Below are 18,290 nucleotides of genomic sequence, written 5' to 3' on the forward strand. Positions count from 1 at the left end.
GTTTTAGGACAGTATTCAGACATGAAATAAGTAGATATACATTATTAGATTAAGAACAATGAAGGGAATTTCAGAACTGCAAGGTCATTTATTGGATAACCCAGGAATTTCAATTCTGCAACTATGAGTTTAGGGAGGATTTGAAAATTTCAAATTAGAATGAGGGTGCGGTCGGAATCAATTTATTCCTTGGGGCCTGCGTGATAACACTTCTGTCTCTCTATATATCTGTTTTTTTGTTCCCGGGAACAAAAAAATAACAGAAATTCGTTTGTTAACACCGGTTCATTTTTTTGTTCCTAGGAATGAACCGGGACAAACGAGTTGCTGAGAAATAGAAAAAAAGAAGCTCCAATTTGAAGCTTCTCTGTCCCAGAAATAAAAGGAAGAAATAAAGGGGAGAGTTGCTCTTTAATTAGCACATGGTTAATTTGATGGGCATAGCAGTAATTTCAAGTTAAAAATAAAACACTACCTCCTATGCAACTTCAACCACCACCGTCACCACCACCACCTCCACAGCCACCACCTCCGCCACCGCCACCACCACCGCCACCGCCGCCATCACCACCACCACCACCACCACCACCACCTCTACCAGCCCTGCCACCACCTCCACCGCCACCACCTTCTCTACCGTCACCACTGCCATCACCATTGCCACCACTACCACCGCTGCCGCCACTGCCACCTCCACCGCCACCACCACTGCCACCACTACCACCTCCACCGCCACCACATCCACCAAATTTTTGGGTATTCAATGGTATTTTTGAAAATTTATAGAAGTTCTAGAGACTCTGCACAACAAACGCGTTTTTATTTCTTTTCTGGCCCAGAAATAGAAATTACTATGCATACCAAACATGTTTTTTTGGTCCAAAATTTTGCCCAATAATAGAAATACAAAAAGTCATTTCTGGAATAGAAACATGCCCCAGAAACAGAAGTGTTATCATGCAGGCCCTTAGTCATTGTTCATAGGGCTGGTGCTTCCACTCTAAATCCTCGAATTCATGCTCGCAAAGTGAGGGCATGCTCAATTATCGGATTCAAACATTTGACTGCGGTCTGAAGAAAAATACTCCTTGGGTTAAGAGTATGCTTTGAGTAAAATGAAATTTTGACTTAGTTGGACAATTCTAAGCCTAGAAATCTTATTGGATTAGACATGCGGGCCCTTGCATTGTTCAAAACCTTTTTTTTCAATTCAATGAAGCTTTCAAGTTCATGTATATGTACATCCACATATACAATTTTTTTTAGATAGATAACGAAGGAAACTTCTTTATTAAGAAACGAAGCAGCATATGATGCAACAACAACAGACCAGGGCTCCCAAACAGACATAAGGGAGGCCTTAGCAGGAAAAGAGAAAATAAAATAGCAGATTATATATTGGCTTGGCTAAAGTGTATATATTGAGCATACAGGATAGTAGGCTATCTCGATTAGAATATTTCTTATTCTAATTGAGATACCTATCCTATGTGTCTCCCTTTATACTTGTAATTATAGTCAGTCCTAGTTGGTCTATGGTTAGTTTAGTCCTAGTCCTATCATAGTTGTCAAGGCGTCTAGGCGCCTTGGGCTCCTAGGCGGGCGCCTTGATTTTGGGCCCTCTCCAATGCCTTGGGTCACCTAGATGCCGAGACAACTATGAGCCCTAGTTTCGTTTCCTATTATGACTATGTTTCTAATTTGTGATTCCTAGTAGGATTAGGAGTCTTTTCTTGTATTCTGATTCTATGTAAATAAAGGCACTGTTAGGGGGGGGGGGGGGAGAGAAAGACTGCTAGGCAGTGCTAGCTGGATCCTCTATCAGCTAGCATCCTCTATCTCTAGACAGTCCCCTTTTCCCTCTATCTTCTCTCTTCTCCATTTCTCTCGATCTTCTGGTTTTCTGGTTCTAAGCAGTCACATGGTATCAGAGTACATCCATTGATTGGTTGTACACTTTTGATTCTGGTTTGAAAGTCCTACATGATTTATGTTAAAGGGTTGCAATACCCTATGCTGCATACTTCAAGTTAAGTCCTAGTTGATGATTCTAATGAAAAACAAGGGTTTTACTATTCTAATCTACTGTTACATGGAGTGAAGATCAATTGCTGTTCATTGTCAAGGCGTCGCCTAGGCGCTTTGGTCGACTTGGGTGCCTTGGACGCCTTGGTCGCCTAGTTGGTGTCGCCTTGATTTTTTACCCTCTCCAACGCCTTGGATCGCCCAACCGCCGTGACAACTATGGTTCAGCCTAGAAGATTTTTTTATAATATATTTCTGATCCAACCAGTGGATCTCTATTATACTTGAAGAATACCTTTATTGTAAGACTAGAACCCGAATAGATCTAATCCCAGGCAGGATCAAATAGAAAACCCTCCAATAAACAAGAAATCGTATAAGGGAATCAAGAGAACAATAGGAACTCAAATCAGGGAACAATTTCCTTGGTTGAAGTAACAAATAAAAAAAGCACAAATTTGTAACCTGTTGAAGCAACAATGATCTTGATGTAGTAATCTTCAAGAAATCAATTTGAAAACCAGTTGAAAGAAATCCCAGCAGCTTGTAGCACTCTTGAACTCAATTTGACTGAAATTAGAGTTTGGAATCAAGAACCGATGGAAGGGGATGGGGGAAGAAATGGGGAAAGGTGGGGTTGGCTATCTCAGCCTGGGCATCTCACCCATCCTATCTCAAGATTTTCACAAAGGCTCAAGCCAATATTTCATTAATCAAATTCATGTACAATGCTGGCCTCCCTTACAAAATTGTATAGAAGACTCAAAAATAGACTTACACTAAAAAGCAAAGGTCTAACCCAATCCTTAACTAATAAGGTATCCTAAATTGATTAGGATAGTGAAATAATAAAGAAATAGACTCAAAACAGGACTCTAAGTAAACTAATGAATTAAATCCCGTTTTCCAATATGGCCCAACCCAAAGCTTAGTTCCAATAAAATGAGCCTTCTAAGTGACTTGTCTACATCAACCTTGGTTGAAGATTGGATCTGATCAGATCCTTCAAGTCCATTCAAGGGCAGTATCTCTCACTCCATGCGGTATCCTTTTTAGGGTAAGATATCAGTTGTTTCTTTTATATACAGTTCCTCCTATCGGTTCAGCACATCACTGTGAGTTTGTTTTGGGATCTTATTACCCTCTCCAAGTGCAGTGTTTGATCTATCTTATCTACTGAAGCTTGGGTTATTAAACCTTAAGTTTGATATATGTTTTCATTTGGGTTGCTAAACCCTAAACTTTTGGAGCCTCATAAAGAGCTGGCTGTACCTCTTCTACTGGGTTTTGAAACCCTAATTCTGGTTCTACTACCGCTGTACCTTTACTACTGGATTTTGAAACTCTAACTCTGGTTCTCTCAAGTTCCGATTATATCTCAACTACTGCTGCTACCTTTCTACTGTGTTGGTGATTAGTTGATATCAAGGCTGATCCTAAACCACCAACGAACAATGTTGAAGTCCAGATTACTACCATCAAACTCTCTGGAGTTTCAAACTACCTCTTATGGGTCCAGACAGTACATGCTTACATTCGTGCTGAAGGAAAACTGAAGTATATAAGTATATAACTGATGATCCTCCGACTATTTATCCAAAGGATCTTTCCATGATCACAACCTACAATGAGTGGATGCGTGAGAACTCTATTATCAAAATGTGGTTATGGAACAGTGTTGAACTGACTATTGCTTCCAATGTGATGTTTCACACCCTTGCTAAGGATGTTTGGAACAACCTATGTGAGTTTTTCTCAAGAAAAGAATCTTTATGTATGATATCTATGAGAAGCTTTTCAATTTCACACATGGAGATAAATCTTTGAGTGGATAATTTGCTAGTTATAAAAGCATGGTTGAAGAACTGCAGATGCATCAACCACTTACTACTAATTTGGATCTGTTGAAACAACGAAGAGCTGAGTTTCATGTTGCAAAATTTGTAGCTGGACTACATCTTGACTATCAATCTGTGAAGAGTCAATTGGTCATAGGGGAGAAGGTTCCTTCTCTTATGAAGTATTTCCTCGTATCAATCGTCTGGCTAATCCACCCAAAATTGATACTACTCCCAAGGATAACTCAGCCTCTGTTGCCAATTGTGGTTGAGGACGTGGTGGTGGTCGTTGCTTGAAGTATGTAAGCTTTGTAAGGCAATTCATGGTTGAAGCAGTCTCCAAGAGCATGGTTTGTTAAGTTAAGCTCCATTATAATTTAGTTTGGGTTCTCAGTTCTCAGAGTGTTATTCTGACCATTCCGTTTTTGTTAGTTGCCAGAATTCAAAGCTGGTTGTGATGGTAATTTATGTGGATGATATTATTATATCTGGTAATGATGCTTTCGGTATTGCTCAAGTTGAATCCTATCTTCATTAGCATTTTCGGATGAAAGACTTGGGTGTGCTTAAGTATTTTCTTGGTATTGAGTCTTACGAAACAAGAAAGGTGTTAGCTTATCACAAAGGAAATATGTCCTTGACCTTTTTTCTGAAATTGTAATGTTTGCTTCCAAACCGGCGAATACTCCCATGGATCCTCATCAAACCCTGGTTCCAGTGAGAAGATTTTACAGATATACATCGGTGTAGAATATTAGTTGGGAAACTTATTTACCTTATTGTTACTCGACAGATATATCCTTTATTGTTGGAGTTATTAGTCAATTTATGCAAACATCGAAGAAAATTCACTGGGATGCTACTTGTGTATTTTATTACCTAAAAGGTGCACTTGGCAAGGGTCTTATTTATTGACCTAATTGAAATGTTAATCTGGTTGGGTTTTCTGATGCTGATTGGGCTGGTGCTGATGATAATAAACGTTCTACTACTGGTTATTATACCTTTGTAGTGGTAATTTAGTCATTTGGAAAAGCAAGAAACAAACAACTATTGTTAGATCTAGTATTAAGGCAAAGTATCGGGCATTGACACATACTACAACTGGATTAATCTGGAAAAAGACGTTGCTTCTGGAGTTGGGCTTTCCTATCATTCAACCTTTGAAGATGTTTTTTGATAATCAAGTTGTTATTTATATTGCAAGCAATCCAGTGTTCCATGAGGACCAAGCACATTGAAGTTGATTGTCACTTTGTTCAGGATGTTGTTATGAAGAAGTTGGTTTCTACTCCATTTGCTTCAACTACTAACCAACTAGGTGATATGTTTACCAAGCTGCTGTTTGGACCTACTTTTCGAAGAAGTTGTTCCAAGCTGGGTCTTGATGATTTGTACCCTTCAGCTTGAGGGGGAGTGTTAAAGTATATATATCAAGCATATAGGATAGTAGGCTATCACGATTGGAATATTCCTTATTCTAATTGAGATACTACCTCCTGTGTGTCTCCCTTTATGTTTGTAATTAGAGTCAGTCCTTTTTAGTCTATGGTTAAGTTTGGTTTTCTATTATGATTATGTTTCTAATTTGTGATTCCTAGTAGGATTAGGAGTCTTTTCTTGTATTCTGATTCTATATAAATAAAGGCACTGTGGAGGGGGAGGGGGAACTGCTAGCTCAATTCTTTATCTCTAGACAGTCCCTTTTTCCCTTCGCCATCTCTCTCAATCTTCTGGTTTGCTGGTTCTAAGCATTCACAAGCTTGTAGACCCACAAATAGACTATCCCTTCCTTCGCTAACTGGTTGGCCAAGAGTTGGATCCAAGTCTCCATGATGTAGATTCATCACCAAAATGGGCTTATTTTATTAGGAATAAGTCTAGGGTTGGGTTATATACATGTTGGGCCTTTGATCCCATGTGTTTTCTATGTAATAGGCCCCCCTTTTATGGGCCTAAAATATGGATAATTGGGTTGTATACTGGATTAGATGTTTTAGTCCTATACTTAGTTTTATTTTCATGTTTTTAATGTCTTAGATTGAACCGGTTCAAAGCTGGTTTGAACTAGTGTTTCAATTTAAGTGATTTTAGTAGTTTGTCTTTTAATTGTTTAGTTGGGCTGGCTTAGGACTTTATTTTGAGTCTATTTCAGTTTCTTAGTCAGTTTAAGTTACCTAATGGGTTAAGGATTGGGTTAGACCTTTCTTTTTTAGTGTAGGAGTCTAATTTTGAGTCTTTTATATAAAGTTGTAAGGGGGCAAAGAATTGAACACGAATTTGATTAATGAAAAAGCTTTTGCTTGCTGCCATAGCTACTGCTCTGCTCTATTGAGTGTTGCCTTGTGAGTCATATCAAAGTGAAGGGGCTGGTGGATCTCTAGTTGATTCCTTGTGTCTTGTAGACTGGGAGGATTTGTTAGAAGGGATTGGTGGACCTCCAATCGACTCCTTGCATCTTATAGATCGGGAGGACCTGTTTCTAGTCTTCAAGCTGCTGCCATTGAAGACCTGCAACTCCAAGTAAGTATTTGACATTATTAACCATTACCCTTCTCTCCTAATCCTCCAAACCAACCCCCATCAATCCCCATTGCCAATACTCACTCCTTACTACCTTCCTCATCCACCATTAATACCATAGATCCATTAGAACCCGAAAATCTGCAACTATTTTTCTTCCCTTCTAGAAGGTGACATGTAAGGTGATTTTCGCGAGAATTCTGCCCAGCCAAATCTAATTGTTCAAACCTGCTAAAATTTTAGTGTAGGAGTCTAATTCTGAGTCTTTTTTATAAGGTTGTAAGGGGGCAAAGTATTGAACACGATTTTATTAATGAAAAAGCTTTTGCTTGTTGCCATAGCTACTACTCTGCTCTATTGAGTGTTGCCTTGTGAGTCATATCAAGGTGAAGGGACTGGTGGATCTCCAGTTGATTCCTTGCATCTTGTAGATCGGGAGGATTTGTTATAAGGGATTGGTGGACCTCCAATCGACTTCTTGCATCTTGTAGATCGGGAGGACCTGTTTCTAGTCTTCAAGCTGCTGCCATTGAAGATTTGCAACTCCAAGAATGTATTTGACATTATTAACCATTACCATTCTTCTCCTACTCCTCTAAACCTACCCCCATTGATCCCCATTGCCAGTACTCACTCCTTACTACCTTCCTCATCCACCATTAATACCATAGATCCATTAAAACCCTAAAACTTGCAACTATTCTTCTTCCCTTCTAGAAGGTCACATGCAAGGTGATTTTCGCGAGAATTCTGCCCAGCCAAATCTAACCGTTAGAACCTGCTAAAATTTTGATCGAATCTTCCTCAAACCCTAAGAGAGACTCGATTCAAATTTCAGTACCATCCACCCAGCCGATTGTCTGAATTTACAGTTTTATCCCTCCTACTTCTACTAGGAAACCTCCATAACTCCAGATCTAACCATCTGATTTAGCTGTAACTTTCAGCATACATTCTTCTCTACCCCTAGAGAACTCGACCAAAACCCTTGCCCTAACTCCACCTCTAAACTCTAAATTTGACCTAAATCCTCAAACCTGTCCAATTGGCCAGTAGTTTGACAGGTCGTGGTTACTTGGCTCCTAGTAGATCTCTTGTCTATCTAGGACTACATTACTCCAAGAAAGAGAAAACCTTCCTGATGAGATGTACATACTTTCAAGGGCCACCAGAAGGATTTTGTTGCCTACATCCATGTACATATAGAGACATGCTCTAAAGCCACTCTTGAATCTAGATTGTATTTTTAGTTTGACATTCTCGTGCTTTCGCTTTGGGTTTCTGGCACTTAGGTTGGTCTAGTTGTATCTCTGTTCAGGAATTCTGGAAATCGGTTGCACACACAATCAATATGTGTGAAAGAAGTTGGATACGAAAATAACTTCTTAGATTTAGTAGACATTAGGCCCACGAGATTTCGGAACCCAAATTTGAGTTCACATTAACAGCAGGAACTAAACAGAGTGCTAGAATCAAATTCGAAGAAAAAAGTAGGCCTTAATCTTTCTGAAAAAGCCTCATTTAAAATTAATAGCAGAATAAGAAGGAAGAAGTTGAAGAAGAAATATTTTTGAAGTGATTGGAATCAACCTATCCAAACCAAGGAATCCACCTCAACAGAGTTGAATATCCACCCTACCTTAAAGAGAATCCAGTCTTCAACAAGGGAAAACGTTAGGATATCCGACCATTATTAGAAAACATAAAATAGACAATAGAATCTGCACTCTATAGAACATCTAAGGCTCATCCGGTTGCAAGCAAAAGGAATGAAGGGAAGTAATTTTTTTTTAATGAAGAAATTGGAACTTTTGCAATAGTGACATTGTAACTAACTTAAACTTTTGGAATGAAATATTTATTTTACTATTCAAATCCAAGGAATTTGGCTGCAAACTGAAAGAAATTTAGTCACTAGGGGCTGATTTGGTATGATTTCTATTTCAATTTTGAATTGATTTCATGAAATAGTCAACAAATAGATTTTTGGTCAAAAAATTAAAATTGTTTTGGTTGCATCAATCTGAAATATTTCTAGAATAAAAAATCCATTTCATAATTCAATTATTGAAAATTTAAGCAATGAAATGGGTAAAGAGATATATTCTTCATCTATCTCCTTCCTCTTGTCAGATTTTCAGATTCCATTTTCTCTAATGTTAAAAGAAAAAGCGAGAATTCTATTGGTACAAAAGAAAGGGAGAAAGGGGAACGGGAATTTTCAGACCTCCTCCACCCTCTATTCCACTTTGTTAGCAAAACTCAGAAGTCAGACCCACCTTCCCTTCGTTTTCCCACAAGCGAAACACCCCGTTACAAGAGTTCTGCCAAACATAAGAGATGAGAGAACAGAGAGTGCGGGGGACAAAAGAAAAAAAAAACAGAAAAGAAGAATACAGCAGAGAGAGTGAGAGACATCGAATCAGAAAAAAAAAACGAAGAAGAAAGCATAAGAGCAGGAGAAAAAGAAGAAGAAAGCAGAGAGAGAGGCATCGAATCAGGGAAAAAAAACATAAGAGCAGCGGGAGACACAAAAGAAAAAAAAAGCAGAAAAGAATAAGACAGCTGAGAGAGTGAGAGACATCGAATCAGGAAAAAAGAAGAAGAAGAAGAAGAAAACATAACATACCTGAGTTTCCCTTCAGTTGAAGTCTGCCATCGCCCATTGCTGAAGTCGACTTCTGCCAGTCACTGATGTTTCCCTTTTTTATATTATTTGTTATAACAGTTTGTGCTTTTACATTCTTAACCCTAGAATCAGGACATTACAACACGTACTCATCAAAGAGCACACAAACATAGAATCCTTGCAATTTCAATTTCAAAATTGAAAGGGCTTCTAACCTATTTCAGAATTTCTCTTTCATTTGATTTCTATTTGACTGAAATAAGGTGTGAAAATCAAACCAAACAATTTCCAAAATCAAAATAACCCCATGAAATTGAAATAGAAATCAAACCAAAACAGCCCTAGATTTATAATGTTTTGAAATCAGTTTTGGTATTGATTACAAAAGTTCTCATTTTGTTTTTATTTAATTTCGTTTCCCTTCATGTTGCTTCACTTTTAACAAGATGCAGCCTAAATAAAGCAAATTTCATATTCCTATTACCTAGCCGTAATATTTACCCATTAGAGAAGCCCATTACACCGAAAACCCATTGGCCAGGAGCCCAATTTATGTATAAACCAAGTCCAATATGCCCTCTTCTCTGATTTGCTTGCATCATCAAGTGGTCTGGATGAGTGCACACTTTCCTTCTCTCTTCCTTGTCTCCCTTGTTTGATGTTCACCTTATGCTCTTAACCTTCAACTGAGATTTGTCTTCCATATCCTTCTAGTAGTTCATTGATTTTGTATTCTTTGATTGCATCTTACAATAATGATCTGATTTTTAGTGGTGGTCTTTGTCTCTGCAGAGTGCAGACATATTTCTGCTCTTGGAAAGTGCTCACATTTTTTATTTATTTTGGCTAATCTCCTACAGGAAAGAGTAAAAGGGGAGAGCTGAGTATTTTCCCTAGATCGTTTACTGTCCTATCCCATTGTCTTCATATGATGCCGAGGCAAAAAGCAGGTCCTGGTGCAGATACTGCTGATGTGAAGGTGAACAAATCTTTGAAGAGAATTATTTCTCCATCCTGATGTTGTGTTTGCAAGTAGTTGGATACAAGTTGATGTTGTTGATATTGATTGTTTCTTCAATTGTCTGCAGAAAACTGATGCTTGGATCCCCGGACATGTCAGAAATCCTGAAACATATATTTTACGGGATCAGGTATATGGTATATCTAATCTCCTCCAGAAATGCCCTCTAGCTATTTGCTGCTCATCGAATCAGATCGTCTTTTTTCAATGGTTGCCTTGAATTTCTTGTATCATATTATTTCCACCCCCTCCCCCCCCCCCCCGCAAAAAAAAAATAATAAAAAATTTCTATCTATATGATGTGTCTCACTCTGCATGGATCTTTCTGTATATTTCCATGTCAATCTTGTTTATGAATTAAAATAATTTACAGTATTACAGTTGGACCTCCTGGGCTCTGGTGAAACATTTAAGGGTATTTACTAAATCTATCTAATGAGAATTTTCAAAATTCTGCACCTACATCAGTAGTTTGACCATTTATTTTTGTTTAACCTTCGAATTGATTCTGTTTCTAGTATGGTTATTTGTGAGAAACATTAAAGGACATTTTCATTAATCTCCATGTTCCCATTGTTAAGAAGTCGAGGATCATGTGATTGATTCTGTCTTTGGTGGTTTGTTGGAGATTATGGAAAGAAGTTTACACCTTTTTTTAATTATAATATATCTTCAAATGAAAGAAAAGACCACTGGATATAATTTCATCATGACAGCTCCCTTAAGCTCTTGGTCTGGAGAGAGTTTGGTGAAATGATAGCTCTGGTGATGACCTTCACTTGATTTTGTGGGACTAAATTGTTGTCCTTTTGCAGAATTACGTAAAAAGTATACTGCATTGTACAGTCTAGTTTCTTACATTTTAATAAACTTATGACCTTGCTTATCAGAAGGGGGAAAAATCCAAATTCACTAGTCCCCACTTGATTACTAATGCAACGTAGATATACCTCTTTCTGTTGCGCAATAATATTCAAATGAAATCTCTGATTCTAACCTCTTAAATTTATCAACAATAATTTTTACTATCAAGACTTGATAATTTCCAACCCTAGCAAAAGATAGCCATGGGGTTGCCCAGCACTGGAAAAACACTAACTTTGGACCAACCCAGTGATCTATATTCTCTCACTGGGGCTAAAGACATTTGTGCCACGGCCAGATATTTTAGGGCGTTTACATTTCCAATTCTAAGTAGAAAGAATAGTGACAAATGGAAGTAAAAAAAATGATATGATGTCAGCCTCTTGATACCGACCAGTTTCTCCTGCATGGGTGAGTATGCTATTTAACTGAGGCTTCCAATAGTTTCATGTGCTACTGTACCATTTGCTGCATGAAAGGATATATTTTCTCTTGCATGTGTATGCCTATTGATTTCGGTTTTGGATGCTGTGGGAATCTAATCAAAATATTATATCATCTGTCAATTCAGTTACTTTTGTTTTTATTTTTTTAATGTAGGAAACTCGATATCGCCAACGATATTTGGATTTAATGTTGAATACGGAGGTTCGACAGATATTTAGGACCCGGGCTAAGATTATTTCATATATTAGAAAATTTCTTGATGATCGTAATTTCCTGGAGGTTTGTTTTTGGTCCTCCTCTCTTTTATGTTATGGTTTTGACTGTTTTTTTGGAGCTTACCGTTCTTTTTCTGTTTGGAATATAATTATGAGTACTCCTTACCATAGGTTGAAACCCCAATGATGAACATGATTGCTGGTGGAGCAGCTGCTCGGCCATTTGTTACCCATCACAATGATCTGAACATGCGGCTGTACATGCGCATTGCCCCTGAGCTGTATCTAAAAGAGCTGGTTGTTGGTGGATTAGATCGTGTGTATGAGATAGGAAAGCAATTTAGAAATGAGGGAATAGATTTGACTCATAATCCTGAGTTCACTACATGTGAGTTTTATATGGCTTTTGCAGATTACAATGACTTGATGGACCTCACTGAGAAAATGTTAAGCGGTAAGTGTGGCATAAGCATATGCACATTAGTGATTTATAACTGTGTGGTTTATTTGTCTGTGTACGTTCCTCCTACGCTTTTCATGTTTCAGTTCAATTTAATGGAGACAGGGATGGTCAAGGAGCTAACAGGTGGCTATAAAATTCAATACCATGCAAATGGGTTGGATTGTGATCCAATAGAGATCGACTTTACTCCACCTTTCAGGTATGTGGGGTGATATGTTGGCAAGCCAGTTTGGTGAAACCTTGAACTTCATAGTGCAAGTTTGCAACAAAATTTTCAGTTAGGAATAAATTATCCAGTGTTTTGACTATTGCAGACGGATTGACATGATAGAAGAGTTGGAGAAGATGGCCAACCTCAGTATACCAAAAGATCTTTCCAGCGAGGAAACCAACAAATATTTGCTGGATGTGTGCACAAAGTTTGATGTCAAATGTGCCCCACCTCAAACAACTACTCGTTTATTGGACAAGGTAAATCCATTTTGATATTTATTAGAGGTATATTTTTCAAAGGATTGGGGAAATTGATTTCCAAACGTAGAAAGAGTGGTATACACTATTTACTAAATGCTTTTATTACATTAATTTTTTTTACTAGCCATATCACCCTGATGCAGATCCGGGGTTCGAAAACCTGTTTTGCATCGCTTGTGGACCACCCAATTAACCAGTAGCTCAAATTTTAGGTCCAATGGAAATTTCATAATAAATCAAAATTATAAAAGGCTACTTTGGGAGATGGATGTGGGTTAGGACACAATGGTCTTTTATAATTTTGTATGGGGACAGAGTTGGAAGCAAAGTTAAAGCAAAGGGTAGGGAGTGATTAAAGGTAGAATGAGGGGCAATTCAGTAACAAGAATAAAGAAGGTTTAAAAGCCAACCCACATAAGGTTGTCTTCAACCTTGAATCACGGTAAGTAACAAACTAGTGGTGGTGCTTGGCGCGTTGGTCAAGTGCTCACTTGCTGAATGCTTGGTCAGGGGTTCAAGTCCTGGAAACAGGGGTAAGGCTGCGTACATTTGACCCTCCCCAGACCCTGCGAAACGGGGGAGCCTTGTGCACTGGGTACGGCCTTTTTTTAACAAACTAGTGGTGGTAACAGTACCTTCAAGACTGGTACTGTTCCGTACAGTTCCGTGATCAAGCTCGCCCACCTCATATAAGGTTATGAATAGGATCGTAATCTTTACCTCTGTTGAACCCACACCACTCCGATTGCATCTATCATGTACCAGTCCCAAGAAAAATTACTGAAACTGAAGATCAGCGGTATAATTGCAAAGGATGCATACTGCTGTGCGACTCAGGCAAAGTAAAATCTCCAGTTCCGATCTCCCAGGAAAAGGGTTTTAACTCCCAAGTTCAGACCCAAACAAAGAGGTATGTTAAACCAATGGGTTTTGTGTGGTTTTGTTCTACCGTCAATGGCAGGAAAATGATATTGGGCAGAGGTTATCAACAGGGGGAACAGATGAAAATAAGATATTGTTAAAGGGAGAATAATATGGAAGACAGCGAGGGAAGAAGAAGAAAATGAGATAGAGGGGCTCACACAAGCAATCAAAACCACGGAGGTTTCAATCAAACAAATCAATTCATTCCAATCTGAGTATCTTTTGATTACACTGGTATTTAAAGAAAATAATTAAAGACTTCAATTCTAAAACTGAAACAATCCCTATCCTAATCTAAAATTGAAATTAAACTCAACCAAATTTTAAATAGACTTTGAAACCAACTACACGCTATCTAACTCTAACCCTATCTAAGACTCCAACAATAGCAATAAAAGGAGATTACAAAATAGCTCAAACTCTTAATCGACCCAATTACAAATAAACTCAAATAATAAAGTTTAAATAAATAAACTAGGATATCCTACTAAATTCAAAATTTTAATTGGATCAAAATCGTCTTCATATGGGTCCCCCAACGGGTTTTGGCTGGTACAAGGAATTGCTCCTGCATCACACCCCCTTGAATTGGCTGAGCACATTCTCCATTCAAAATTAAAGTTTCATTGAATTGCAAGAACCTAGCTCCACTATCATATGCAAGTACTACCAAGATCACCCAAGGGGTAATTCATTCATTAGAAAAAGAACCACAAAGGGATAATGCAGCCATCTACCAGACTACCACTGTGATCGAGTCTCCCTCAATAATGATTTTCAACCAACCTTTAGATAAGGAAGAAATCTTGATGCTCTTGATTTTAGCCATCATTGAACCCAGTGTACCAATTGAACCAGAGAATCCTGACTGAATAGTTCCCTTGTTGGTTCTTGATACAATACCAATTTCAACTGGCCGTAGATTACCCAACTACCATCCAAAGGATCGAGTGTGCAACTTTGCTGGTGTACTGAATATATATATCCAAGATATGATCCAATATTTAGTAAATCTGTTCGATAAAAAACATTTGGTTAATCTGCATTTCAGTGAGCTTCATTCTAGTTAGGTGCGTGATGATTGTACTACTTGGTCAAGTGAAGTTGACTTTGAATTCCATTATTGATACCTCAATTAATGAAGCACAATGTTTCTCATTGATTGGCAGCTTGTAGGGCATTTCTTGGAGGAGACATGTGTTAATCCTGCTTACATCATCAACCACCCAGAGATAATGAGCCCATTGGCAAAGTGGCACAGATCCAAACCAGGCTTGACTGAACGTTTTGAGTTGTTCATTAACAAGCATGAAGTATACGGATACCACTTGATTTCAACTTCTTTTTCCTTTGAATTTTACTAGTGGTGTTAGTTGTAATTGATCCAATTTGTTCAGGTTTGCAATGCATACACAGAATTGAATGATCCTGTGGTTCAGCGTCAGCGTTTTGCTGAACAACTGAAGGTAGTCTAGATAACAATGCAATTCAGTTCTTTTCCCTGATAACAATAATGCATTTTGAAAATTATGTGATTGTGATCTTAGGACCGACAATCCGGTGATGATGAGGCAATGGCTTTAGATGAGACATTTTGTACTGCCCTGGAGTATGGGTTGCCCCCAACTGGTGGTTGGGGTATGGGTATTGATCGGCTAACTATGTTGTTCACTGATTCACAGAATATCAAGGTTAACACTTTCATCCCTTTGTTCCTTAATGTTTCTTGTGATGTCCAAATTTCTCTGACTTACTTCTATTCTCAGTTTATTCACTCACTTCTTTATCTGTGGAACAGGAGGTTCTTCTATTTCCAGCCATGAAACCTCAAGATGAACCTTCTCCAAAAGGTATTTTAAATTTGTTTGTCTTATTCTGTGCACTCTTCTAATGAGCTCTTTCCTTTTTCTTCCTTTTTTTTTTTTTTTTTGTAGCTTTTTTAGTTTCTCTTGAAATGTTGCATTGGTACAAGCACTTGTTGAAGCTTTTTATATTCTTCATACAATGTTTAACCATGGCATATTTACTAACTAAACTTCGGCAACATGTTGCAGTCTAGGTTGTACTGGTTCAAATCTGAATTAGATGTCTGAAGAGGTTTCAGAGGTTACAAAATGTGGGTTTGCTGGCACTTCGATCAGTTCTCTGAGATGGAATTTTCCATTGATAATACAAAACAGCCTATCATATTATAAGAACCTAGTTTTGAGGGGTTGCAACTCCATTTCTCAAATACAGTAAGGAACAGAATTTCTCATTATTTGCACTAGAAAAGTATACTCTAGTTGGTAACCCCCCAAAGGGAAAAAAAAAAGGGTGTAATCTATTTATTATTGTTAGCAAACTCTGCTTTCTACTCTTCATTGCGTTGCCTAGGCGTCCAGGCGCTTTGGTCAACTTGGGCGCCTTGGTCGCCTAGTTCGTGTTGCCTTGATTTTTACCCTCTCCAACGCCTTGATCGCCTAACCGCCGAGACAACTATGCTCTTCAATCCTTTATTTTTTGACATCTAAATAACAAAACATCACAGATCTAGCTTTCAGCAAGGTCTTATCAGCTTGTAATGAGGATATCAAAATCAGACCGCCGAACAGATGGATTTGAGCTTGTGTTATAAATAGCTCTGTGCCTGCTTTGGACTTCAATTCTTAGTATTGTTTAAATTTGGGGCAAGGACGAAGGGAATCATGCATGCCCACAACTTTTCATACTTGATTGTATAGGTGAAGTAATTTCACCAGTGTCTCCTGCTGGTTGTCAATTTTGTTAGTGAGATTAACCATCCATCCATCCTCTTCAAATGACTGCTATAAGTATAAGGTTATTAATTCCAGCCAGAAATACAACTTCCCTCCCAATGTAATTAAGAAGTCTCTTCAGGAGTTTCTATCAACCCATAAATACGCTTCTTCGTGTCAGCTGATCCTTCTCTGCCCTTGGTTTTCAACTCGCTGTTCTGTTCTTCGGCGATTCTTTGTGAGCTATCCATTTCCTTTGCTTCTATGGCAGATTTTACTCTTCTCCAACCCCACCTTCTTGCCAGCAACGCCACCACCACTACCCTCTCCCAAAGAAATATAGAGAATTTATTTTCAGAAATTGAACTGTCAAATGGATTTTTTATTCTTTAAATATTTCAGATTAGTGCAATTTACATTTCAATTTCTTGACCAAAAAATCTATTTGAGACTATTTCATGAAATCCATCCGAAATTTTGAAATAGAAATAGAATATATACCAATTCTGGCCTTAGACTAGTTTAACATCATACTATGCAATTAAAATTCTGAAAGAGCTTTGAAAAGGTTAACATAAGGTTCCTTTGATAGTCCATATAATTAATTATACCTTTTACTTTGGATTGCCCACCAAATTACAAACTGAGATTCAATGAATTACCCTCTCACGTGTGTCCATGCATATTTATATATGTTCAGCCGTTCATGCATGGGCATTGCATGCTTGAAAGATGGTCTGAATATTATGATTCATACTTCTTCGATTTCCTTGTAACAAGTTCCTATTGCAAATCAAAACCCAAAAACCAATTGCATTGGTGACTTGATTAACAAGTTATGTTTTGATATCAGTTCTCGCAAACCTATTGTTACTGGGTTTGGAGCAATTAGGGTTATCCTTCGATGGGCAAAGGACAATGGAGTGTACTCAGTTCATGTGTTTTCAGACTCTTAAGTTGGTGGTGCGTATGTATCTAGACAAGTCTAAATCTTCTTGGTGAGCAGGGTTTTAGTAATCACCGACTGATACCGATCCAGATCGGACAGATATACCCCTGTTTCATTTGAGAAAAAATAAATCTATTTTACAATTTTAACCCTGTCCGTACCAATCCACTGATATGGGATCGGTCCCACCGATACTAGAAAAAATTGGCTGAACAAATACCGACTCCTCAAACCATGGTTGGGAGATCTAGTTCAGCAGATAGTCTGACCAAGTACTTTCCTGTTATGAATTACAAGGACACTATTAGATCCATTAGGTTTTATGAGATCTAAGATGGCATGTAATTCTCTTCACAGTTAGTTATCTTTTAATGAAGTCGCTTCATTTTCATTTAAAAAAGTTAAATAAATTTGTAATTATTTAAAAATATTAAACCTATCTAAAAATTAAGAAAAAAAAATTTAAAAGGTAATACATATCCCTCTCATGTAATGTTCGTGGAGGTTTTGATTACCTACCTCAAGAATAACAATAAAAAGAGTGTACCCAATGCATAAGATTTCCGCCACTGTGCTAGGGAAGGTCATATTGTACCTCAAGAATAATGAAAATAATTTAAATGGAAATCCGAGAACTCAATCCTAGTGGCCATGGAACATCAATGTGGTTTCCTACTTGCAATTTTTTGAGACTCATTCTTGAATGACAAGCAAGAACTCTTGTACCATTCATAGTTTACATGACACAGTTCAACATCAATTTACCCAAGGGTTGCTCAATGATTTTGTTGATTCGGAATCACGGGATGGGTAGATGACACAGATGATGAATCGATCTTTATTTTCCCCTACCTCTGTCACTCTTTCTTAGTGCCGTCTATAATGATAATGACTGATGAATAAAAAACTTTCAATCAGAACAACTTCTATCAATTGGTATTTTTTTTTTTAATCCTCGTATGTTGCAATAATGGAAACCCGCAGAATGGAAGTGTTTTATAAACATATGTAGAAATAGAATGTATCTCATTTAGCTCCTTCATGCCTATTAACACTAATTATTTCAGTTTTCTACTGGTAAGAGATCTTATCTAAATCTATAGTCACTTAAGATATATTCCCAATTTAAAAAGTGTTTCTAAAAAAGACCGTACTCGGTGTACAAGGCTCCCGCGTTTTA

At 37.8% G+C, this 18,290-nt stretch overlaps 1 protein-coding gene across 3 annotated transcripts in view; it reads left to right on the plus strand.

Annotated features, from left to right (window-relative positions):
• The window catches only part of LOC122646104 (lysine--tRNA ligase, cytoplasmic), a 44,892-nt gene extending 29,188 nt beyond the window's left edge, over nucleotides 1-15,704 (plus strand). For all 3 annotated transcript variants that reach the window (XM_043839585.1, XM_043839586.1, XM_043839584.1), the window contains 11 exons: nucleotides 9,876-9,994; nucleotides 10,104-10,166; nucleotides 11,501-11,626; nucleotides 11,734-12,016; nucleotides 12,128-12,224; nucleotides 12,340-12,496; nucleotides 14,593-14,736; nucleotides 14,821-14,889; nucleotides 14,971-15,114; nucleotides 15,222-15,273; nucleotides 15,478-15,704. In XM_043839585.1, coding sequence (XP_043695520.1) covers nucleotides 9,876-9,994; nucleotides 10,104-10,166; nucleotides 11,501-11,626; nucleotides 11,734-12,016; nucleotides 12,128-12,224; nucleotides 12,340-12,496; nucleotides 14,593-14,736; nucleotides 14,821-14,889; nucleotides 14,971-15,114; nucleotides 15,222-15,273; nucleotides 15,478-15,482 — 1,259 coding nt within the window. In that variant the 3' untranslated portion in view covers nucleotides 15,483-15,704. The remainder of the gene's footprint in view (nucleotides 1-9,875; nucleotides 9,995-10,103; nucleotides 10,167-11,500; nucleotides 11,627-11,733; nucleotides 12,017-12,127; nucleotides 12,225-12,339; nucleotides 12,497-14,592; nucleotides 14,737-14,820; nucleotides 14,890-14,970; nucleotides 15,115-15,221; nucleotides 15,274-15,477) is intronic.
• Nucleotides 15,705-18,290: the final 2,586 nt, after the last annotated feature.

This window comes from Telopea speciosissima, chromosome 11 (genome assembly GCF_018873765.1).
Source record: "Telopea speciosissima isolate NSW1024214 ecotype Mountain lineage chromosome 11, Tspe_v1, whole genome shotgun sequence".
Taxonomy (NCBI): Eukaryota; Viridiplantae; Streptophyta; class Magnoliopsida; order Proteales; family Proteaceae; genus Telopea; species Telopea speciosissima.